We start from the raw sequence: 25,882 nt of genomic DNA on the forward strand, positions 1-25,882 counted from the left end.
TCAAATCCTTGACACTCAGGAGAGGAGTGAGTTACAAAGGTACAACTGTGTGGCGCTGGGAAAATAAACTGGTAGAGCTGGGGAAAACCTGGTAGAGCTGGGGAAAACCTGGTAGAGCTGGAAAAAAACTGGTAGAGCTGGAAAAAAACTGGTAGAGCTGGAAAAAACCTGGTAGAGCTGAAGAAAACCTGGTAGAGCTGGAGAAAAACTGGTAGAGCTGGGGAAAACCTGGTAGAGCTGGAGAAAACCTGGTAGAGCTGGAAAAAACCTGGTATAACTAAGACATGAAGGCTGCTTGTCAGTTGCCTCTACTGTATAGCCAATCTATGTTGTGTTGAGCTCAGAACTCAATGACTCAAGGAGTCAGGAAGTATTTGCTTTGGTGTATAATACATTTTCTAACAAAATAATTAATGCTCTGCTCTTGGAAAAGAGATGGCTGCATCAAAGGTCTGCAAGAAGGCTGCATCTTTGCAATAGACTGTATCAAAAACATACACTGCCTTCGGAAAGAATCCAGACCCCCACATTTTGCCTTACTCTAAAATGGATGAAACAAATGCAAATCATCAGCAAGGCACTGTACATAATACACTCGCTCCACGTATACAACACGTTGTTTGAGCTTGTCAGTGCCAAAAGTACATCGCCAGTGGAACGAAGGGGTCAGTGCTCAAGACTACACTGTTGACATGCTATTGGAATGTCTTCTGACGGCAGCACATGGCTTATATCACCTGCACATCATTAGACCATGAACTGTACTTTTCAGCACTCACTACATGAGTGGCAAACAAAGCCAAGAACTATATCCCAATGAAATACCAGATCAGTCCTCAGCTGATGAGAACAGAAAGAGAAAAAGATCTTTCTTAGGCTCAGATTTTCTCTGTTTTAATTACATAAACAAATGTGTGATTGGGGCTTGCCTGCTGTTGTATTTCGGGCCCGGCACCAGCTGTTTGAGACAGGCAGACACAGCTGTATACATGTGTCTTTGCACACTAAATCAAATGTCCCCTTGTGCTCATCTGGAGTGAATTAGGATGGAGGGGGGATGCAGGCTCTGATATACAGGGGAGGAAATGGGTAATGTCCTGGAACCACATGCAACATCCTAATAGGAGCTAGTGATTGATAATAAAGAGATTGCCAGATCATCTCTCTCGGTCTCTCTCTCCCTCTCTGTGTGTCCTCAGTCCTCCCTCTCTCTTCTCCTATCCCTATGACCGTCTCATAACTTCTAAATTAGTCTCACTCTAACCACCTCACAGAACAGTGATAACTTTCCCATGATAAAAAACACAGGAGGATGTTATGTTCAACATGTGGTGACCCCACTCACTACACATTGGCAAAGCACAAACACAGGTGTTTGGCCATAGACTACAGTACATGACCTGTCGGCGTACCACCACCACAATGAAATGAAAGGCAGGTAGGGAATGGACATCCCATGCAAGGGGAGTCTCTCCAATTCAATTCCTTTTTGGAGGTCAGTGAACATGTACAAGATAAATAATGCAAAACTAAAACTATGTGACAGGGTTACTGTACATTAGTCATAACAGTGATGGGAAAATATGTGGCCTCTCATTCAATCATTTGAGAACATCAATCTGCATTCCCTTTGACCCTGCTTTGCAAAGAACATAAAACGGAAAGCAAGGACGGCAATATGGAGAGCAGCTGGTTCTTTGGGATGAACATGACATGCTGTTTGTTGGTGAGAGGAATGGGAAAATAGAGGGAATGAAAGAGTGAAAACAGCCTCACTTTCACATTTAATATCCATGTTTCTTCACATTATTGCACACAGTCTGACTTTAAAATGCATTCTCTTTGGATTAGAATGATCTAGCTGTACATGCATTTGGTGCAAGAATGACAATCTACTTCTTACTAGATCAAGCTAGTCAAACTCACTTAAATCGTTTCCTGCAAATTTGAGGCTGCTAAAAGTGGTCCTCAAGCAAAGGCTCAATGCTTACAAGTTAGTATACTATATAAGGCTTCATTTTCCAAAGTTGAATCAACAATTTACTTCACAGGGTAATGCTTCTCCCTGCTGGATGTTGTATGTACTGTTAGGTCAATTTGAAACCATATATGGTATGTGCTTGAGAAAATCTAGGGGAAAAAGTCCATGTTATCTCAATAGGAAAAGATCAGGGTGTCTGTACTTTGAAGACCCTTTAACCAGCCTCAAATACTTTGGACTTATAAACAGTGAGATATAGTCAATGTTTACATTATTACAGAATGGGAAATTAATTGTTTATTTATTAATTTCATCACATGAAGTTTGACTGTTAGAATTAATAAAAAATATGTGTAAGGAATCAGATATGAACATTATATACAAAATAAATATCAATGCAATTGTTGAAAGAGCTATATGGCTATTGTATTTGAAACCATTGCGGTGAATTAAATCTACAGTATGTCACACATTTCCACTAGATGGAGGCCTAGTCTTACTTAAATATATATAAATATATTTTAAGAGCAGGAAGCTGTTCCTCCTCAAGCACATTAAACGTTTCTCTGTAGCTACAGCAAGCCTACTGTTCATCTACGTGGGCTACATAAGACCAGTTCTGGAGTGTGCTGTCCCTGCCTGGCCTCAAACCCTGACTGCTCAGCTGGAACGTGTCCAGAAGAGAGCCTGCAGAATAATTCTGGACAGGTTATACACCTGCTACCAGGAAACCCTCGAAACCCTCGTAATCATGTCCTTGGAGAGCTGGACGGGCATCCTGCAACAGCCAAAAACGTAACACTCCCATGACACGCACAGGCTGTTATCAGAACTCTCCCATCCCATTCCACACTAAACTGATCAATGCTAGCTCCATATAGCCCAGAAGCCTTAGAAATGCCACCCCAAGGACTCTAAAGATGTATTTTCTAAAGCTGCCACACAAACCTTGTCGTTGTAATAATGTTGTTTTCTATATATTGCATGTTTTAACATTATATTAAGTGTTTTATTGGTTTAGGATTTTACCATTTGATAATTATATGTGATCAATGTCATAACTGTAAATTGGTGTACAATTCAGTCTATAACTGCGAGAAACCAATAAAACCTACTACAGCTACTACTACTATTGCTACTACTACATTTATGACCAAAGGGATAGAATCACTCAATGACAGTCAGAGATGGGCTGATGAATTGCTCATAACTTAAGCTTTTTCAATGTTTATGTTCAAATCAAATTGTGGAAGGAGCTTGGAATATTGAAATATGAGGTGACAGCGGATCACAAAAAGTGATATATGAGTGACAAATAACAACTTGAATTCAAGGACTTCCTCATTTGAAAACATGGCCCATTATGACATTACACATTTGACTGCTCTAGAATGTTCAAATGGATCACTTTATGCTCTGTGTTCTGTCTGTTATTCTGTCCGAATTTATTTGCAAATGATGGTGGAAAATAAGTATTTTGTCACCTACAAACAAGCAAGATTTCTGGCTCTCACAGACCTGTAACTTCTTCTTTAAGAGGCTCCTCTGTCCTCCACTCGTTACCTGTATTAATGGCACCTGTTTGAACTTGTTATCAGTATAATAGACGCCTGTCCACAACCTCAAACAGTCACACTCCAAACTCCACTATGGCCAAGACCAAAGAGCTGTCAAAGGACACCACAAACAAAATTGTAGACCTGCACCAGGCTGGGAAGACTGAATCTGCAATAGGTAAGCAGCTTGGTTTGAAGAAATCAACTGTGGGAGCAATTATTAGGAAATGGATGACATACAAGACCACTGATAATCTCCCTCGATCTGGGGCTCCACGCAAGATCTCACCCCGTGGGGTCAAAATGATCACAAGAACGGTGAGCAAAAATCCCAGAACCACACGGGGGGGACCTAGTGAATGACATGCAGAGAGCTGGGACCAAAGTAGCAAAGCCTAGGACGACTGATCCGTGTAAAGGAAAGAATGAATGGGGCCATGTATTGTGAGATTTTGAGTGAAAACCTCCTTCCATCAGCAAGGGCATTGAAGATGAAACGTGGCTGGGTCTTTCAGCATGACAATGATCCCAAACACACCGCCCGGGCAACAAAGGAGTGGCTTCGTAAGAACCCCATAGAAAATCTTTGGAGGGAGTTGAAAGTCCATGTTGCCCAGCAACTGCCCCAAAACATCACTGCTCTAGAGGAGATCTGCATGGAGGAATGGGCCAAAATACCAGCAACAGTGTGTGAAAACCTTGTGAAGACTTACAGAAAACGTTTGACCTCTGTCATTGCCAACAAAGGGTATATAACAAAGTATTGAGATAAACTTTTGTTCTTGACCAAATACTTATTTTCCACCATAATTTGCAAATAAATTCATAAAAAATCCTACAATGTGATTTTCTGGATTTTTTTTCTCATTTTGTCTGTCATAGTTGAAGTGTACCTATGATGAAAATTACAAGCCTCTCTCTTCTTTTTAAGTAAGAGAACTTGCACAATTGGTGGCTGACTAAATACTTTTTTGCCCCGCTGTATGTATAGTACAATATCAAAATGCGCCACAGCACAAATTCTGTTTTGTGTAAATGCATAAAATTTGGTGTCAACATCGTTCAAGTGTCTAAACAGGACAAATTGAAATATTAAGATTGCAATGATCTATCATACTTACAGTGTCAATCAAAGTTGGGATTTTGAGAACATTTGAAAGAATCATTAAAATTACTTCACCATCCAGTACCAGTCAAAAGTTTGGACAGACCTATTCATTCAAGGGTTTTTCTTAATTATTTACTATTTTCTACATTGTAGAATAATAGTGAAGACATCAAAACTATGCTATAACACATATGGAATCATATCTAGTAACCCAAAAAGTGTTAAACAAATCAAAATATAGCCACCCTTTGCCTTGATGACACACTTTTGGTATTCTCTCAACCAGCTTCACCTGGAATGCTTCACATATGCTGAGCACTTGTTGGCTGAATTTCCTTCACTCTGCGGTCCAACTCATCCCAAAACATCTCAATTGAGTTGAGGTCGGGTGATTGTGGAGGCTAGGTCATCTGATGCAGCACTCCATCACTCTCCTTCTTGGTCAAATAAGCCTTACAAAGCCTGGAACTGTGTTGGGTCATTGTCCTGTTGAAAAACAAATGATAGTCCCACTAAGCGCAAACGAGATGGTATGGCGTATCGCTGCAGAATGCTGTGGTATCCCTGCTGGTTAAGTTCTTTCATATTTGGCTGTAACGTTATCAATTGAATTTCTCTATATTGTTCCAAATTAACGATTTTGCCTACAAGGGGAACGCCACTCAACAACAGCTGTAGCTAGCTACCGCCATCTCCCGCAGTCTGAGCGATCGCCGTGTCTTCCATAAGATGGGAAACGCTGCCTTGAATTCTAAATAAATTACCAACAGTGTCACCAGCAAAGCACCCCCACACCATTACACCTCCTCCTCCATGCTTCACGGTGGGAACTACACATGCAGAGATGATCCGTTCACCTACTCTGCGTCTCACAAAGACCAAAAATCTCAAATTTGGACTCATCAGACCAAAGGACAGATTTCCACTGGTCTAATATATTCACTATTATTCTAAAATGTAGAAAAATAGTTCACATAAAGAAAAACCCTTGAATGAGTATGTGTGTACAAACCTTTGACTGGTACCATACCTGTTTTGAAATAAAGCTTATTAAAGAGCAGTGATACTATCAAGAGCGGTGTGCAGGTTTCTTTTTTTTTTTTCCAGAATTAAACTGTTTAAAATGTATAGTATTGTTACCTATATGATCAACTCAATGTTGTTTGTGAAATACATCCCTTTCTGTATGGTACTATATTTAGTCTTTGGGTGCATTTACACATTTGAATACATGTTCAAATGATCAGATCTTAATATTTGTTGGTATGCAGACCAATTTATATATAGACAATATCTAAAGAAATCCACGCACTCTCTCTCACACACTCCCATAGAGTATATGCAGTATAATCAAATCCATTGCAAGTCAATGGAGACTGAAGAGTGAGTTATTTTGCAACATTTGTACTCTTTCTCAGATCTTTATCATGTTCAGATCTTAATATTTTTTGTTATATAGAATGTCTTGCCAATACAGTGAATATTTTCTGTATATGCAAAAATGACCTTACTGAAGAGCTCAGTGACTTTCAAAGTGGCACCGTCATCGGATGCCACCTTTCCAACTGGTCAGTTCGTCAAATTTCTGCCCTGCTAGAGCTGCCCTGTCAACTGTAAGTGCTGTTATTTTGAAGTGACAATAATTAGGAGCCACAACGGCTCACCCGCAAAATGGCAGGCCACACAAGCACACAGAACGGGACCGCCCCAAAAAAATGTGTCTGTCCTCGGTTGCAACACTCACTACCGAGTTCTAAGCTGCCTCTGGAAGCAACGTCAGCACAAGAACTGTTCATTGGGAGCTTCATGAAATGGGTTTCCATGGCCCGAGCAGCCGGGCTGAAGCATTGGCTGAAGTGATGTAAAGCTTGTCTCCATTGGAATCTGTAGCAGTGAAAATGCATTCTCTGGAGTGATGAATCACGCTTCACCATCTGGCAATCCGACAGAAGGATCTGGGTTTGGTAGATGCCAAGAGTTCGCTACCTGCCCCAATGCATAGTGCCAACTGTAAAGTTTGGTGGATGAGGAATAATGGTCTGGCGGCTGTTTTTCATGGTTCGGGCTAGGCCCTTTAGTTCCAGTGAAGGGATATCTTAACGCTATAGCATACAATGACATTTTAGGCAATGCTGTGCTTCCAACTTTGTGGCAACAGTTTGGGGAAGGCCCTTTCCTGTTTTAGCATGACAATGCCCCTGTGCACCAAGCAAGGTCCATACAGAAATGGTTTGTTGAGATTGGTGTGGAAGAATTTGGCTGGCCTGCACAGAGCCCTGACCTCAACCCCACCGAACACCTTTGGGATGAATTGGAATGCTGACTGTGAGCCAGGCCTAATTGCCCAACATCAGTGGGCGACCTCACTAAGGCATTTTTTTTAACCTTTATTTAACTAGACAAGTCAGATAAAAACAAATTCTTATTTACAATGACGGCCTATCCTTGCCAAACCTGGACGACGCTAGGCCAATTGTGCGCCGCCCTATTGGACTCCCAATCACGGCCGGATTTGATACGGCCTGGATTCGAACCAGGGACTGTAGTGAATGAATGGAAGCAAGTCCTCGCAGCAATGTTCCAACATCTAGGGGCAAGCCTTCCCAGAAGAGTGGAGGCTGTTATAGCAACAAAGGGGGGACCAATTCCATAATATTGCCCATGATTTTGGAATGAGATGTTTGACTAGTAGGTGTCCACATACTTTTTTAATTTAGAAAAGTTACAATTCCCACCAAGTGGGTGGTTGAACCCTTATTATTAGAGCAATGTTGAAGGTGATGTTGAAGTGTACTGCAGGCTGCCATTAGCAACTTAATTATCGTTATAACGTCTTCTGTGTGAGATTTCTTTTATAATCAGTTCACGGACATACATCTGGTGTATTTTTGTATTTACACGAAGATTGACCAAGAAGATTGAGAATGCCATTTTTACATTCACTATAATGGGGGATCCTGTTTCCTGCAAACGATGCCGTAGTAGAGCGTCGGCCTTGAATTTCTGTGGCTTCAGTGAGAGGGGGCAGTCGTTCTCCCCTGGACCAACTCACAAGCCTCTAATTTAAGCCTTTAGTAAAGGCGGAAACAGATTGAGTGCGATATCCCATCTCTTCACATATAGAAAGTCTTTGACCAAGCAATCAACAGTGAACGCTTGGGGGGGGGGAGTGTGAGAGCAGTGACCGCTAGCTGCATGTCAGCGAGATATAGAAGAGCCAGGAAGGGGAGTATCTAAAGAAGGGGGGTGGTGAACAGGGATTTGGGCTTCTTCTTTCATATTTGGCTGTAACGTTATCAATTGAATTTCTCTATATTGTTCCAAATTAACGATTTTGCCTACAAGGGGAACGCCACTCAACAACAGCTGTAGCTAGCTACCGCCATCTCCCGCAGTCTGAGCGATCGCCGTGTCTTCCATAAGATGGGAAACGCTGCTACCGCCAAGAAAGGCAACGAGCTGGAGAGCGGTGAGTTGGGGCGGTCGTGTAGCATTATCTATACTAGCTAAAGTTAGCTAACTACCCAGTTAGTATGCGAACATTGTCACGTTTTACTTTTTTTTATTTTTAAATGGACAACATCGGGAGGGCGCACAAGCAAATGTATCCCTGATGTTGTAAACATTTACATGAATTACACCCTCGCCCCTATATTTTGCTATCGACGATCATTTATAGTAATTGGTTTGTGCATTAATCCCAGCTAGATCACCAGTACAAGGGATGCGTAACTAAATAGTTACAACCTGGTCCAGAGGCCTAGCTAGCCATTAACATTAGCTAGCTAGCGGGTTGTTTTAGCACTTTCGCTATGATGTTGTCTACCTAGCTAACGGCAGTGAGAGCTAGCTGTATATCAGCGTTAGTGAGCCACCGCCAGGCCCGTGAGACATCACCAAGCCAGAGTAATGTTCAATGCCAGCTACGGTACTGTAGCATAGCAAAGTCTAGACTATCTGACGTGTGTTGGTCTCATAGCCTATGAGGCCTGTTGTTTTGACATTGCGTTTGTAGATTCGAGTTGTTTTAGCTAGCTAATTTGTAATCTTACAAGTGTGATAGATCGTTAGCAACCAGAAGTTCACACCACTCCAACTATTTACAATTGTCATGTAAGATTAATCACACCTAAGGATAAGTCGTTTAATAAGTATGGGGTTTCAATTATCAGACTGCCTCCACATCAGTCTTGAGGCGCTGTATATATATATATATATATATATATCACACAGCTTTCCCTCTACTCTCTAGCGCTTCTCTAAACAGTGACCAAATATGGTGAAGAAATGACAAATGCCCACTTGCCATTCATAAAACCCGGCCCGTAATGCAACCTTCCCAAGTGATTTATCTCACAAGTCATTTTGGTTTAGAGTCTGTTTAATCTTAGTGATGTGCAGTTCTACATGCACACACATACAGCACAGTTTGTCATTGACTGGGACAGCTTGTCACCAGACCTTCGTAAGAGGATAAGGGGAATTACAAGCTTTGACGCAACTAGCCCTGGGACTGTATTAATTTGCAGTGGTACACTGACATATGTATGCTGATAATCAATGCACTGCATGACTTGATACATTTTGAAATGTTTCCTCATGAAGTCCTATACAGTCAGGAATATTGATGCATTGGTTTGTGTCCAGATCTGAATGTGTGTGAACTGCTTGCAAACTAATCTTACGCAAGTTAGTCTGGGAAATGCCACTGGATTGTGAGTGTGCATATATGCTGTTCCATCTACTTCACTTTTGATCAAATGTACGGACAAATTTGAACATTTATGGTAGGTAGTAATGTATCTAGGTCATTTAAAAGCTTTGTCACTTTACAATGCTGTTAATCTGTTCATATGACATTTACTGACGTGTTGGAAGAGACCAGGCAGAGGCACAGGAACCTGGTCAGCCACAGGTATCTTTCCAGTTTCAGGAAGCAAGCGGTTTTCTTTGATCTGATCAGTGCAACCAAAAGCCTGTGCTGTGCTGTTTGTTTTCCTGTCTGTTTTGACATAACATGAGCCCCAGTCTCTCAACCTTCTGGTGTTAAACCTGTCTAAGCCACAGTGCACTCAACTGCTGCTGCTACAGATTTGTCTGCCCTGTTGCTGTTTACAGGTCTGGCAACCTGGTTCCTGATAATAGCTCTTTGTTTGGCTCTCAGTTTGACAGGGAGGTAAGGAGGTAAGGAGGTAGGGAGGGAGGTAAGGAGGTAGGGAGGGAGGTAAGGTAGGGAGGGAGGGAAGGAAGGAGGTAGGGAAGGAGGTAGGGAGGAGGGAAGGAGGTAGGGAGGGAGGGAAGGAGGTAGGAAGGAGGTAAGGAGGGAGGGAAGGAGGTAAGGAGGGAGGGAAGGAGGTAGGGAGGAAGGAGGTAAGGAGGGAGGGACGTAGGGAGGGAGGTAGGGAGGGACGTAGGGAGGGAGGTAGGAAGGTAGGGAGGGAGGGAGGGGTAGGGAGTTAGGGGGAGGGAGGAGGGTTAGGGAGGGGAGGGGAGGTGGGGAGGGAAGGAGGTAGTTAGGGAGGGAAGGAGGTAGGGAGGTAGTTAGGGAGGGAAGGAGGTAGGGAGGTAGTTAGGGAGGGAAGGAGGTAGGGAGGTAGTTAGGGAGGGAAGGAGGTAGGGAGGTAGTTAGGGAGGGAAGGAGGTAGGGAGGTAGTTAGGGAGGGAAGGAGGTAGGGAGGTAGTTAGGGAGGGAAGGAGGTAGGGAGTAGTTAGGGAGGAAGGAGGTAGGGAGGAAGGAGGGAAGGAGGTAGGGAGGGTTAGGGAGGGAAGGAGGAGGGAAGGTAGTTAGTTAGGGAGGGAAGGAGGTAGGTAGGGAGGTAGTTAGGGAGGGAAGGAGGGGTAGGGAGGGAAGGAGGTCGGGAGGAGGGAAGGGAGGTAGTTAGGGAGGGAAGGAGGTAGGGAGGGAAGGAGGTAGGGAGGGAAGGAGGTAGGGAGGGAGGGAAGGAGGGAGGGAGGGAGGGAAGGGTAGGGAAGGAGGGAAGGAGGTAGGGAAGGAGGGAAGGAGGTAGGGAGGGAGGGAAGGGAGGGAGGGAGGGAAGGAGGTAGGGAAGGAAGGGAGGGAGGGGGTAGGGAGGGAAGGAGGGAGGGAGGTAGGGAGGGAAGGAGGGAGGTAGGGATGGAGGGAGGGAAGGAAGGGAGGTAGGGAGGGAGGTAGGGAGGGAGGGAGGGAGGGAGGGAAGGAGGTAGGGAGGGAGGGAAGGAGTTGGGAAGGAGGTAGGGAGGTAGGCTAATTCTGACACTGAATTCTGAGCCTTTTCACTGTTTCCATATCAACCTTCCATGTTGTTAAACATGTTAGGCACATTTAAAAAGAAAGGAAAATCTTGCATTAGCTAACCATGTTCTAAAAATATGAACTTAGTGGTGCTCATCTCTAAAAACTGTACTGAGGTGAACATTGTTCTACTGTACAATGGACACCTAGCTTATGTCTTTAAAAGTGATCACATTCAGTACAGTTAACCATAACCAGCTCTGATTATGTAAACATTTACATTAGCTAGGTGGTCATGCAGTGCATTCGGAAAGTATTGAGACCCCTTGACTTTTTCCACATTTTGTTACGTTACAGCCTAATTCTAAAATGTATTAAATAAATAAAAAATCCTCAATTCAAACACCTCATAATGACAAAGTGAAAACAGGTTTTGTAGAATTTTTCAAATATATTAAAAATAAAAAAAACATACCTTATTTACACAAGTATTCAGACCCATTGCTACGAGACTTGAAATTGAGCTCAGGTGCATCCAGTTTCCATTGGTCATCCTTGAGATGTTTCTACAACTTGATTGGAGTCCACCTGTGGAAAATTCAATTGATTGGACATTATTTGGAAAAGCGCACACCTGTCTATATAGGGTTCCACAGTTGACAGTGCAAAATGTCAGAGCAAAAACCAAGCCATGAGGTCGAAGGAATTGTCCGTAGAGCCCAGAGACAGGATTATGTCGAGCCACAGATCTGGGGAAGGGTACCAAAAGTTTTTCAGCGGAAGTGACTGGGAGACAAGTCAGGATCGAGGGAATGATGTACAGAGAGGTCCTTGATGAAAACCTGCTCCAGAGCGCTCGGGACCTCCGACTGGGGTGGCAAAGGTTCACCTTCCAACAGGACAAAGACCCTGAGCACACAGCCAAGACAACTCAGGAGTGGCTTTGGGACAAGTCTCTGGAGAGACCTGAAAATAGCTGTGCAGCAACGCTCCCCATCCAATCTGACGGAGCTTGAGAGGAACTGCAGAGAAGAACGGGGGGGAAACTCCCCGGGTACAGGTGTGCCAAGAAGACTCGAGGCTGTAACCGTTGCCAAAGGTGCTTCAACAATGTACTGAGTAAAGGGTCTGAATACTTATGTAAATGTGTTAATTTTTTAAATATATATTTTATCATATACAGCATAGTCTACTTGTCAGGCCAGGGTAATGTGGGATTTTTAGTGGTTCAACACACTGTAGCCTATATAAAAAGAACTGCACGATTATTGAAGCCTTTTTCTGTTTGCTACATCTTTGTATTTGTACATAATTTGCCATCCTAGTCATGTCTGTTTAAACTTCCTTACCCACAGGGGTCATTAACAAACATTGTAATTAGTCATCTTGTGTTTTTCTTTGCCAAACTGAATTCCAGAAGAAGAATGACAACTCTTTCTCTCTGTCTCTAATACTGTCTTTTTCTTTCCTTCGTTGTCATCTTCTATTGTTCTTCACTGCATGTGGTCCATGTTTGTTGATCTGGTATACTTGTTAGATTTATGCTCTCTCTCTCTCTCTCTCTCTCTTTCTTCCACATCATCCCTTCCACATTGTTCCTGCAAATCCTTGGGTGATCTATAGAGACATTTGGTATGCCCATTCTTCCACTAGATTCCCAAAATGACAGAAGTCCAAAACCTTGCACGCGTTGATTCGATTGTAAATGAACCCAAGCTTGGCTTGTAGTAGTGGTTCAGTATATGCTTCCATCTAGGTTCTGCCAAAACCATTACCTAAACCTCTGTGTTTTTGTCATCTGCATTCTGTCATTCTGGATATCTCCTGTCTGCTGTGTTCTTCCATGTGTTTTGGTTTGTCCTTGTTCGTCAAAAACAATTCTGTATATAATACTCTTGAGTGTTAAAGCCTTCCCGTGAACAGTATTGGGCCCTAATGCACAGTCGGTGCAGAAAGAAAGTGATGCACAAGAGTTCTGCATGCTTCGAGAGAGCCCAGCCTCTTCACCTGTCTTAGTGAATTCGTACATCCCCCTATCTATTTATAAAAATACAAATGGAGCTCTTGGCATCACTTCTTACTTAGACTGCCCGTCTTGGTTGGTGTGGTTTTTGTTGTTGTATGTTGTCGCCCCCAGATAGGAGTTTGGTTAGTTAGACCTTACCTGTCTTTGTCTCAATTGAATTCCATTTCATACTGATTTTGTTACAATTGATACCCGGTCACTGTTCAAGAATTTCCACATCAGATTTCCTTTGTACTTTGTTGCCCACTCCATGCAAATCAAATCCCAGGTCAATAAATAGGAATGCATCATGCGTTGACAGACAATTCCTTCCTGTTAGCTAATTGTGCCTGTGTATATCTTTCTTCCATACAGTGAAAGAGTTCCTAGCCAAAGCCAAAGAAGACTTCTTACGGAAATGGGAATGTCCACCACAGGTGAGATGTTTTCAATGCTCTTAAGGTTGGAGCTACAAATCCAGGGTTTGGGGACTCTCTCATTTATTCTTTCTGTGATTCCTCACATCCTATCTCTTTGCCTTCTTCCCAACCGAATTGGGGAGAAGGTCCAAAGTCCTTCACCAATGTGTATAGAAAAGGAGACGTGGATGTGGGGAATATCTAAGTTGAACTGAGTAAAACCTGGGACTGCTGCTGTGGTATATCCATTAGGTAATCCACACCCTGTGTTTTGTGTGACTCCATTCTAGAGCACGACGGGCCTAGATGACTTTGACAGGCTAAAGACCCTGGGTACAGGCTCGTTTGGAAGAGTCATGCTGGTCAAACATAAAGGAACAGAGCAGTTCTTCGCCATGAAAATACTGGACAAGCAAAAGGTTGGTGCCTTTTCAAGGACGGGTAACCCATGTATGAGCTGACAAGGCAATGTATCGCCTTGCTATGGGAAGAGGATGAAGAGATGCTATTTTAGGGCATCAAACGGGGCAACAAGTGCAAAGCCTTGGTCGAGTGGGTATCGCTCCAGGCAGCAAGCACATGCATGCCTCCCCACCGAAGACCTGGGTTCAACCCTGTCTAACTCCTTACTCTCATCCCAGCTGTTTGTACCCGTCTAAATAAAACATCAAAAATACAGTAAGGATAATGTGCAATTCCACTCCAATAAAATAATATCTAACAAAAAATGGGGCAAGAATTAAATAACACTGTAGATCAGTTGTATTCAAACTTTTCCAGTGGGACCCATTTTTTTCCGCCTGAAGTTCTGGGGAACCCATTCCCCCAGAAGTTCTCGCGACCCCTACCCAAATCTAATGACACGACCTTGAAAATCGGTACATTTCGATTTTTACATCAACAAATACCTTTTTAATTCATTACATTTTCATCTCTTATCAAAACTAAAAGAAAACAAATACAATTTTTATTGAGTAAATGTATTTATTTTAATTATCTTTCTCAAATGTATGTTGTGACTTGTTCCATACAATAACATGTACTCAAATATTTGTAATTGTGCAACGCCACTGCAAGGTTGCGACCCCAACTTTGAATACCACTGCTGTAGATGTTATCTGGTGGCATAACATAAGTGCGATTGTGTAATGTTAGTACCGGCCGGCCGGCAGTAATGTCTGCCAGTGGTTCCTCCCATCACATGCACGGATATGATCGGACCTGTTAGTGTCTGGATTATAATACCATAGTCTCTTTCCACCCTCTCCCTCAATGTGAGCAAGACAAAGGAGCTGATCGTGGACTACAGGTAAATGAGGGCTGAACATTGACGGGGCTGTAGTGGAGCGGGGGCGAGAGTTTCAAGCTCCTTGGTGTCCACATCACCCACAAACTATCCTGGTCCAAACATACCAAGACAGTCGTGAAGAGGGCATGACAACACCTTTTCCCCCTCAGGAGACTGAAAAGATTTGGCATGGGTCCCCAGATCATCAAAGTTCTACGGCTGCACCATCGAGGGCATCCTGACCAGTTGCATCACCGCCTGGTATGGCAACTGGTTGGCATCCGACCGCAAGGCGTTACAGAGGGTATTGCGTATGGCCCAGTACATCGCTAGGGCCAAGCTTCCTGCCACCCAGGACCTATATACTAGGCGGTGTCAGAGGAAGGGACAAAAAATTATCAGGCCCCCCTCCCCCCTTTTTTTTTTACACTGCTGCTGCTCGCTGTTATGCATAGTCACTTTACCCCTATGTACAAATTACCTCGACTAACCTGTACCCCCACACATTGACTCGCTACCGGTACCCCCTGTATATAGCCTCGTTATTGTAACATATTTTTTTATTTAGCAAATATTTTCATTACTCTTTTTTTTTTTAAACTGCCCTATTGGTTACGGGCTTGTAAGTAAGCATTTCTACAGCTGTTGTATTTGGCGTGAGTGACAAAAATGTGATTACTGGAATGCAATCTAAAAGCTGTCCTAGCCACACAAGCCTCCTGATCTCGCGAGCTAACAAATGGTCTGCTACCTCAGTCTGGTGGTAATTACGAGACCAAAGCTGTCCTGCCCCCCCAAAGAAAAACCCCTCTACAACTTTGTCATGCCATCATTAAACTGCAATTGAACTGTCGGTCAAGACTGTTGTCTGATGATCACTTCTTTGTCTGGTAGGTGGTGAAACTCAAGCAAATAGAACACACGTTAAATGAGAAGAGAATATTGCAGGCCGTGTCTTTTCCCTTCCTCGTCAGACTTGATTATGCCTTCAAGGTACAGTTCATTTTTTTCCCCTTCTGCATACAGTGTTTTTAATCTGGCCATTGAGATCAGAGGCTATGAATCAAGCGTCTCAAACTAGGAGTGCTGATTTAGGGCTCGTTTTTCCTTTTGATCATAATGAATTTGATTTAAATGGGGGCGGGGGGGCTGATCCCAGCACTATGAGACGCTTCATACATATGGCCTTTTTATTATTCAGTTTCCTCCGTATCTGACTGGATTTGTTTATGTCGGTCTGTGTCCCTCCACAGGACAACTCCAATTTGTACATGGTGATGGAGTATGTTCCAGGAGGAGAGATGTTTTCACATCTAAGACGAATCGGAAGGTTCAGGTGAGTGTCTGTGAACGTTCTGCTCGTCAATACAATATCTGGTTGATTATAAGTTGTTTATAGATTTTCCATTTGTTGATTGAAAATTGTTTTGGGAACCTTTTTTTTTAGACCTACATTCATCTATGTATTTTTTTTTGGACAGTGAATTTACAACATTTTAATTTGGCTTTGTTCTCCAGAATTAGATTTCAGATCAAAAGTTCTGAGGTGACAGTACAGAATGTCCCCTTTTATTTGAGGGTATTTTCATACATGTGTTTTCCCAATTTAGACTTGAATGCACTTTATGTATCTAGTCTCTCCATTTTGAAGGTTGTTGGAAGTATTTAGAAAATTCAGGTTTAAAAGTTGAGTATTTGGTCCCATATTCCCAACACGCAATGACTACATCACGTGAATCAACAATGTTGTTGGATGCGTTTTCAGTTTGTTTTGGTTGTGTTTCAGATTATTTTGTGCCCAACAGAAATGAATTATAAATAACGTGTTATTTTGGAGTTACGTTTATTTTAAATAAGGCTGTAACGCAATGATTATCCGTAATCATGGTAGCATCCACAGTATTGTAGAAGTGTTCAGAAACATATTCTATTAGATACTAGATACAGTGCATTAAATGTTTTCGCTTCACTGTCCAAATAAATACAGAGGGAGGTCTGTGTTTATTTTAAATTCAGTGCTCATATAGCTGGTAGTTAATTACAACTCCAATTACATTTTTGCGCTTACTACGTGATCAGTTAAACAGATTCTCCTACTTTTCCTTCACAGTGAACCCCACGCACGGTTTTACGCGGCCCAGATAGTGCTGACATTTGAGTACCTCCATTCACTAGACCTTATCTACAGAGATCTGAAGCCTGAGAACCTTCTAATCGATCAGCATGGCTACATCCAGGTATGCGTGACCAGTGCTTCAAGTGGATCATTTTCATTCTACAGCACCAGGGTTCTTATTTTAGAGCCAATGTGGCATAGGGGATGCCGGTAGGCCTACTGACAGGGATGCAAACCTGTCTCTTTTCGGCGATTATCACCGTTTTGATCTCAAAATAGGCCATCCAAGTGAATCGTGTAGATCCGAAGAGAAAAAGGGGAAGGGGTCTGTGTCTCATATTGAAATCATTGACTGAGCACAGGAAGTTAAAGGTATTGAACTCATAATCCCTGAAAATAATGCATCAGTGATATGTATTTCCTGCAACGTCCTGAAGTGGTAAAACTTCTGTGTGTGTTGTGTAGCCAGTTAGTATGCTGAAACATTTCTAAAGGTTTCCCCCCCCCAAAAAACTTCCCAATTAAATGTTGTCTGCAAAGTAGGCTAACCTGGCTGGCAGAATGATATGATAACTTTGTACCAATCAGGTTCACATGAAACACCGCTACAGAAACACTGCTACTAGCCAAACACAATAGGCTCTTGCTGGTGCACAATTGAATTAAAGGGCAACTACACTCTCCCACATAGATTAATACATTTTTTGACCTCAAATGTGGTCTCCTGCTGTGTTTTTAAGCATTGTTGTGGACTTAGAAAACCAACTAAATGTAATGTTCTATTAATAAAAGGGTGATTTTGAGAGAGAATTCTGAAACCTGGAAAAGCTAAACCAAGAGCAGAATTTGGCAAGTAAAATAGATTTTAGATAGCTATCTGGGGAGGCAGATTATCATTACCTGTCATGATCAACCTTAAACCAGACCAAAGAGCCCAACTCCCCCCTACCCCAGGACACAATTTTCTCTGTCTATTGTGGTTTGTAAAGTTAGGAGTGTTGCGATTATTCAAATGTGTATTTATGACTTGTTATTATCTGAAAATAAGCCAATTTTCTTGCTCCTCACACAGATTTTTCATGTATCCAAGTGAATTTTTGTGTTACCATTTTGGGCCCTCGCCAGTTTGCATCCTTGTTCTCAAGCAGTAGAACATTTGAGGTGCCAGTACTGTGTACCGGTGAGCACCGGCCCAACTGGAGCACTGTGCGTGACACATCACTGCCTATGGCATATACTGCAATGTCCAATCAAATGTATTTCTAAAGCCCTTCTTACATCAGCTGATATCTCAAAGTGCTGTGCAGAAATGATGGGTTATGTTTTCTCTGCTATGTTGCTTTACCGACTGTACGTGTTCTTGGTGGTCAGGTGACAGACTTTGGATTTGCCAAGAGGGTAAAAGGCAGAACCTGGACGTTGTGTGGAACTCCAGAGTACCTGGCACCCGAGATCATCCTCAGCAAGGTGAGAGTCCTGTTTGTCTCTCTCTCTCTCACACACACACACACACACACACACACACACACACACACACACACACACAGTGCATTAAATTACTACATTTGAAGACATGGAACATTAGTTTGTTGCCATGAATTTAGATTACATATGTGTATGTGAACTACATGTGTCATTGTGCTGTGTGTAGGGCTACAACAAAGCAGTGGACTGGTGGGCCCTGGGGGTCCTTATATATGAGATGGCTGCTGGATACCCTCCCTTCTTCGCTGACCAGCCTATTCAGATCTATGAGAAGATTGTGTCTGGAAAGGTATGGACAAGTCCATTTTTACATTAAGCATGTCTGAAATGGCCTACCTATTTAACCTCTAGTTTTAACACATTTTGAACACCTGTCATGTTCTCATGGAGTAAGTAACTCAGTGGGTTTTAACTGCCCAATGAATCCTTGGCTTGCTTTTGGCTTAGCCTCTGTCTTTAATCACTTACTATCCAGTTCCAACTAGGAGCAAATAAACATTTCTCAATACATGACCATTTAGACAAATCTCTGTGTGTGTTTCCCCCCCCGTAGGTCCGCTTCCCATCCCACTTCAGCTCTGACCTGAAGGACCTGCTGAGGAACCTGCTGCAGGTGGACCTGACCAAACGCTATGGCAACCTGAAGAATGGCGTCAACGACATCAAAGGACACAAGTGGTTCGCTACAACGGACTGGATTGCCATCTACGAGAGGAAGGTACATACAAGGCTGTGTCGGAGGATGAGGACAATCAATGCGAAGTTGAATTGCTCTTTATAGCACCTAACTTTTATGAAACACATTGGCCAAATTCTTACCTACTAATTACTAACACGACATACTGTGTATTAATCATACTACATACTATTTCAGCAACAAATATCAACATTACTACTCAGCCATACTGAGAAGGTGTAATCTACATGCACAATCTCTCTTGTTCCACGCCATTCGTACATTTCTGCAGAGCATGTCCCCTATTCTGATTATTAGCTGTTCTCAAACAGACGTGTGTCTGAAAAGACTTACTCTCTTCCTCAATAGTGTGCAGTGAATTCTAAATGAAACGCCGAAATGAGTATGACATCCTGGGATTTAAAGTATACTACATTTTTAAAATGTCACATTCTATAAAACTTTATATTTTTGCATCGCCAAAAATCCTAACACAAGTACAGGTATTCAGACAAGGCCTCTGTATTTTATTAGTGTCCAGTAAGTGCTTTTCCGGAGTATTATCATCTTACAACAACAGTCTTTATATGGTGTCATAACGTTTTCTATTTGACTTACTAGAATGATTTCATAATGCATTTTGCTGACAGGACGTATTACCTAGGCATCTGGAAATTCTTGCCGTATTAGAATCTCATTGAAGTACTAGCTTGGTCTCCTCTTAAGGCACACTCTAACTCCGCTCCTGGTTATCCTGCTCTCTGTGTTAGGTGGAAGCCCCATTCATACCAAAGTGTCGAGGCGCTGGCGACACGAGCAACTTCGACGACTACGAGGAGGAGGAGATCCGCGTTTCCGTAACGGAAAAATGCGCAAAGGAGTTTTCCGAGTTTTAGGACGTGCACACGTGGATATATCAGGGCTAAAACACACATGAAAAATAAGGGGATCTTTGCACTCTTCTAAAGACTTGGGGTTGGAGCAGAGACCATTGTTCAACTATTACTACGTAGTTCCTTCATTCCACAAGGCTGAATGAGGTCGCCATGATCCTTGGGTGCCAATGATAACACCTTTACTGTCACACATACCTGCGTATTAAAGCAGACACAACACCTTTTTTTTTTTATCCCCTCTACCCACTCTGTTTTTGAACTTTGAAGCAGTTGTTGTCTTGGATGTTGTGCTCCCCTTTACAGATGTGATATTTTTCGATTTAGGAGGAAAACCAGAGAGGGTAACTATACGAGAGAGGCCAATTTCATATAAGTCCACACAGTGTAACTTCAAACCGACTTGTCTGTGGCAGTATCACACATGGTTGTGTGGTTTTGTAGGGCAGTGCCTCCAGTCGTCAACAGTTTCGATTTTATGGTCTGTTACAAATCTGATGCTTTTCAATAGAAAATTATTCTCACCTTCTACTAGAACAATGTTTTGGCCAGCTTTCAGAAATAGTATTTGTCCTTTTTGTATATTTTGTCACTAAGACGCATTAAACACCATTGAGTGCTAAGAGCATGACCAAAATACAACTAATTGGTTGACAGAGGAAGAGTAGTCCCTTTCTTTGCCTTTGTCTGTAGAACTCTTTAGACCAATTCCAACGGCCCCACAAAGCGTCCATTCTCTGGCCCATTGGTATTCTAGCCCAGTAACGGGGAAGTCATTGCAGGGAATGGCGAACCCAACTACGAACAGAAAATAACAAAACAGTGGTCAGAGAAATTCTAGAATATGTTGAATTTGTATTCTCCTTTTTATTTAACATTTTAAATACATGGATTAAAACTGAAGGTTTTTTGTTCCCTAAGATTTCAGGTCCGCTAATAAAAAAAGGACACTTTTAAATGAATTTGTGGAGCTGCGGAGCTCCTGATGCGTTAAAGTGAAATCAAGTCCTTTTGAGGTGCGCTCTTTAAATTGATCAGTTCAGTGTGTATTGTGTTGTGGCTTTTGCCTCAACATTGTTAGTAAAACCAGTACACACTTCATAACAATATATTGATGCTAAGCAGTCTTGCAAACTCCTCAAAAGGGATTGCAAAACACAATTTTTTCCCCCATGTTTTTCCCTATTGCTGTTCTTGACTTCCCTCCTTTCCTTGTTTGTTTCATTCTTATGACAGAATGTAGTGTTGCAACTTATAGGTATGCATAGTTTGAAATGCTTGATTAAGGTACATTAGTTTTTTTCTCACAGACATACACTGGCAAAAAAACAAACAAGACTGCTCCTTGACCTTTGTAATCACATATAATCCAGTCATTGTTCAGCTCATTACATTATAAGTATATGCATTGTTTCATATGTTTTTATTTATACACATTAGAGATGCTAATACATTTTATTTTTTAAAGTGTCAACGTTTGGAAAGTTTTTTTTGTAATCTTGTAAATAACGGCATACAGCTCTAGGAGTGTTCATGTGTGGGCCTTATTTGTCAAACTATATAAAGCAGGATAACATCCAAGAGAGAGACCAGGCTTCATCACACATCATGACTGAAATATTCATGTAATTGTTCAAAAAAAATGGATCATTTTCGCACATGTCATAGGTTTTGTTTGGCATGTCCACTTCTCTCAGTTAAATCATTTCATAATTTCCCAGTCAAATGAGATGGCTTTGGCATTACAACAGCAATCATTTCAATGAGTTTGGCTATAAATGAAGTCATTCAGGAAATTCCATCAATATTTGACTGTTTACGATTCACAAATGATTACATTTCCTGAAGAAAATGTGTTTTTCTTAGCTGTCTTAAAATATTTCTATGGCAGTGGGAGATGTGTTAAATGTGGAATCCAAGCTCTTATGAAGCTGAAGCGGTTCAATATAGTAAGAATAGGTCTGATTTACTAGTAGACTGCTATATATGAAAAAAAATGGCAGTTTGCCTCCAAAATGAAATGTGCCTAAAACTCGTCAGGGATGTGATATCCTACTCCTGACACCAATGTAGTTTAATTAGGAGTTACCCTGAACGGACCTTAAACCCTCTTCCCTGTGACTGTCATTCCAAAATCATTATGTCAAAAGTCTTAAATGGGTGGTTCACTTTTATTTTGTACCAAATCTATGTTTTTATGTCAATGTAATGTTATAAGTGTCCAGACATTTTTTTCCTTTGGGTTTCACTTGCTTTTGTGAAACTTACCGCACCAGCAATAGACTTCCTCATTGCCCCTTCTGCTTCAGTATGGGAGCCACTAGCCCTCCACCATGACTCAGTTATATTACATTAGTCAATTTATTGAACAAAGGCGTCTTCTGTACGGGGGAGTTTAATTAACGCTCAGTCTGAACATTAACACGCATCGCTTGCGGTACATTTTTTGTTAGCATAATACTTATCTTTCATATCAGCGAGGGGGGGGGGAAATAATTGATACACATCCATGTTACAGCGCGTGTTTACGGATGACAGAGGGACCACCTGTGCTAATCAGCTATCTAGCATGTTTTCGAACACCTGTACGTAACGGAAGGCCGCCAGAAACGTATTGTCACTGAGGAAAAACACTGCTGCAACTGTGATAAAGCAGGGTAAAACTGTATATTTAGCGTTTGTCAAATTGTTTTTATGTGATATGAAAGTAAAAGGCTTTACGTTTCTAGAACCGCATTGCAATTGAGGATCTACTCAGGTTTGTATGAGTATTTGGCTGTTTTGGCTGCCATAGCCAGTCTACCTCTGAAAATAAGGTCATTGAACCTTAACGTATTAACGTACGGTAACTTTAGGCTCCTTAAAAGCTTTTACTGCGGCGGGCTAAATCAGGGTCACAGTGTTTCTTGGTCTTAAACAAATCTACTTTGAAACAAAACTATTTACGTCACACACATGATTATGGGCTTAAAACAGGAGACTGATACCATAGATACAGAGTTCAAACGTATTCCAATTTGACTTTGCATCCAAATATGACACTTTATATACAGCACATACGAATTATAACAAACACAATTTTCTGTAAAAAAAAAAAGTTGTACATGATGTTTATTAATTATGAAAAATAACATTACACCCATGAGGACACTGGGTATTTTGACTGCAGGAAATAGCTACAAGTACATATTCGGCTAGAGGGCCATGGATAAACACAAAGACACACAAAAAAATGTCATTTTGTATATAGCAATGCTCTCTGTACAGTGATGCAGGTCTATAGATGTTGTACACATGAAATGGTGTATTACTTTATCCACAACCTTATTCCATTTTGTTGGACGCGATATTTATGAGTACGAGCTTGTGGTGATACGACAAATGAGAAAGCACGCGCATGCTCGTAAAAGAGTGAATGGAAAATGGTTATATTTCCATGCAATTTACATCAAACAGAGATTTGGTTAATAAAAAGTTAATCACTACTTTAAATGTATTTGGATAGGTCGCCACACGGTATTTGGTTTAGTTATAGGTTAGTGATGGGAAGTTCGGCTCTTATTACTGACTTGGATCTGTTCGACTCGTTCAGTAAGAAGAACGAATCATTCGACTCATTTCGTTCATTTGATTCAGTAATACTCAGAGCACGCAGGACCCCCCCTATCAGCGAAAGATGAACTGAAAACTCGAGTCGATGACCATAGGGGGTATATTGGAGCTATCATTTGTGACAAGACTTGTAAACGTGTGCTTTAAACAATGTACATGCGTTGATTGCTAGGTATACAAATAATATTATTTATTGATACATTTGAAACGAGGTCTAGTTGTGGCGCAACAAAACTATATTGTGAACAACTCTTGGCGGAATGCATTGCTTGTTGTGAGGGTGATAAGCACAGTCCCAAACGAATCGTTCTCGAGTTCGAGTAATTTGAGCAGAGGCTGTGCATGTTTTGGTTGTACAAAGCTGTGTCCATAACATTCAATAATCAATTAATTGCACTCATTCTTGCATCACAAGCATTTCGCTACACTCGCATTAACATCTGCTAACCATGTGTATGTGACAAATAAAATTTGATTTGATTTTGATTTGATTTGATCATGTGAATAATTATCCGTTCTAAACATGTATTGTTCTTCTCTATGCTTATTTCGTGTGATCTATTTTACTGCGCTCATATGACAGACAGTTAGTGGTTGGAGCATATCTCTGGGGCCGCAGAGCAGTAGGAGCGTGTATTAATCCTGCTGTTTGTCTCATTACAACCACCACTAGTAGGTCAAACGAACGACTGAAATGAATGAGTCACTCAGAAAAACGAAAAATCGAGTCAGTGAAAAGATTCGTTCGCGAACTGTACATCACTATTTCGGTTGCCTAAAGCCACCGTATCTACTCCAGTGGGCGTGTGGGTAATGTAGTGTATAACACACGTGCGTAGTTTTTAAAAAAATCGCCAGTTCAAACGTTGAAATATGGCAGGCCTGGAGTTATTGTCAGATCAAGGATATCGTCTTGATGGAAGAAAAGCTGCTGAACTGCGGAAAGTACAAGCTCGTATGGGTGTATTTGCCCAAGCTGACGGATCTGCGTACATAGAACAGGGAAATACCAAAGCGCTGGCAGTTGTGTATGGTCCTCATGAAGTAAGTTTCTTGCTAAAATAGCGTGTTAGCAAAGATACCTTGTTAGCTAACGTTACATAGATAACACGCTAGCTAACATACAACTGAGATTAATTAGCTATGGAAATTGCTTCAGCTCGGCTAGCATTTCAGATCAGTTTGTTTATCCAACTTGTAATTTTTCCAACATAGCTAACGTTAATGTGTTCAGCCCCCTGGTTCTAGTCTAGAGAGCTAAACTAGCCACCCTGCACACTTCCACCTGTGCCTCGGGTCCAGACCTCTTAGTAGATGTGGTAGCATACACAGGGAGACTACACTTTCCCACCTATGGCCCAAGGTAACGTGAGGGTGTATTACTGCTGCCACCAATGCAGTGATTGAGAAGGAACAGTTGGCGCAATACCTGAAGAATCAGTGAGACTGCAGTTAGGGGGTTCGAGAGGAGCGCATTTAAAATCAAATGTACTCTGTTCTCCAGGTGCGAGGCTCCCGCAGCAAGACCCTCCATGACCGTGCTGTCATCAACTGCCAATACAGCATGGCTACCTTCAGTACAGCTGAGAGGAAGAGAAGACCCCACGGGGACCGCAAGTCCACAGAGATGAGCCTTCACCTCAAGCAGACTTTCGAGGCAGCAGTGTTGACTAATCTGTACCCACGCTCTCAAATAGACATTTATGTCAAGGTACCACACTATTTCAGATATGAATGAACTATAAAATGGGTTGTGGTGGAGTATGATGCTATTCATAAAATGGTGACATTAAAGTGGTTGTATATCCTGTCTTTGGGATTTGGAACCAATTTTAAGTTTTGTTTGGTTAGTTTCATGTTCTTGGGTATAGAGATTTCTTCCTCAATTTGAACCCTGAAACATGGGGTTTAAAAAAACAACCCAACTTGAATTGAAACATTTCACACTCCCTCTTCCCTCTCAGATCTTGCAGTCAGATGGAGGGAACTACAGCGCGTGTGTGAACGCCGCTACTCTGGCAGTAGTCGATGCGGGCATCCCCATGCGTGACTATGTGTGTGCCTGCACTGCAGGCTTTGTGGATGAGACCCCATTGGCAGACCTGTGCCATGCTGAAGAGAGTGGAGGGGGCACATCACTGGCCCTGGCATTGTTGCCTCGTGGCGGGCACATTGCCCTGCTACAGATGGACGCCCGACTCCACCAGGACCACCTAGAGACACTGATGGAGGCGGCAATGACGGCCTGTAAGGGCGTCAGCAAAGTGTTGGACGAGGTGGTGAGGCAGCATCTACAGGAGGTGTCTGCGCTGACTGGAGAGTGATGTAGCTTGGACTTTGGGGTAGATTGGTCTGTGTGAAAGGCAGGGTGAGGTAGAGGAGCAGATGGAGTAAACCTTTTTATTTTTGATTGTACAATCGTGTTATGCTTTTGTATGAAATGCTTTATTAAAAAATGAAATCTATACCCATTGATGTGTTCTGTGTTTTGAATGATCCATAAACTTGACTGAGGTGATTGGTTGACAG

At 42.1% G+C, this 25,882-nt stretch overlaps 2 protein-coding genes across 3 annotated transcripts; both read left to right on the forward strand.

The window, feature by feature from the left end:
* The first annotated feature begins 7,637 nt into the window (after window positions 1-7,637).
* Window positions 7,638-21,211, forward strand: LOC112227364 (cAMP-dependent protein kinase catalytic subunit beta-like). 2 transcript variants are annotated; one of them, XM_042307772.1, is made up of 11 exons: window positions 7,638-8,114; window positions 12,483-12,491; window positions 13,240-13,301; window positions 13,574-13,702; window positions 15,466-15,564; window positions 15,825-15,907; window positions 16,682-16,808; window positions 18,059-18,154; window positions 18,339-18,461; window positions 18,726-18,890; window positions 19,619-21,211. In XM_042307772.1, the coding sequence occupies exons 1-11, from the start codon at window positions 8,069-8,071 to the stop codon at window positions 19,742-19,744; spliced, it is 1,065 nt and encodes a 354-aa protein (XP_042163706.1). In that variant the 5' UTR covers window positions 7,638-8,068; the 3' UTR covers window positions 19,745-21,211. The 2 variants fall into 2 exon arrangements, with proteins under 2 accessions (XP_042163706.1, XP_042163707.1); XM_042307773.1 differs by lacking the exon at window positions 12,483-12,491 and having other exon boundaries at window positions 7,652-8,114.
* Window positions 21,212-24,164: 2,953 nt separating this feature from the next.
* Window positions 24,165-25,824, forward strand: exosc4 (exosome component 4). Its single transcript, XM_024391421.2, has 3 exons — window positions 24,165-24,397; window positions 24,858-25,064; window positions 25,318-25,824. The coding sequence occupies exons 1-3, from the start codon at window positions 24,227-24,229 to the stop codon at window positions 25,675-25,677; spliced, it is 738 nt and encodes a 245-aa protein (XP_024247189.1). The 5' UTR covers window positions 24,165-24,226; the 3' UTR covers window positions 25,678-25,824.
* Window positions 25,825-25,882: the final 58 nt, after the last annotated feature.

Source organism: Oncorhynchus tshawytscha, linkage group LG28 (genome assembly GCF_018296145.1).
Source record: "Oncorhynchus tshawytscha isolate Ot180627B linkage group LG28, Otsh_v2.0, whole genome shotgun sequence".
NCBI classification, from domain to species: domain Eukaryota; kingdom Metazoa; phylum Chordata; class Actinopteri; order Salmoniformes; family Salmonidae; genus Oncorhynchus; species Oncorhynchus tshawytscha.

Bases quoted from the DNA above. Each gene is read 5' to 3' on its own strand.
- LOC112227364 (XM_042307772.1), top strand. From the start codon at position 8,069: ATGGGAAACGCTGCTACCGCCAAGAAAGGCAACGAGCTGGAGAGCG. The intron at 15,908-16,681 runs GTGAGTGTCTGT...TTTCCTTCACAG, and splicing joins AGACGAATCGGAAGGTTCAG to TGAACCCCACGCACGGTTTT. The intron at 16,809-18,058 runs GTATGCGTGACC...CTTGGTGGTCAG, and splicing joins ATCAGCATGGCTACATCCAG to GTGACAGACTTTGGATTTGC.
- exosc4 (XM_024391421.2), top strand. From the start codon at position 24,227: ATGGCAGGCCTGGAGTTATTGTCAGATCAAGGATATCGTCTTGATGGA. The intron at 24,398-24,857 runs GTAAGTTTCTTG...TCTGTTCTCCAG, and splicing joins TTGTGTATGGTCCTCATGAA to GTGCGAGGCTCCCGCAGCAA. The intron at 25,065-25,317 runs GTACCACACTAT...CTTCCCTCTCAG, and splicing joins AAATAGACATTTATGTCAAG to ATCTTGCAGTCAGATGGAGG.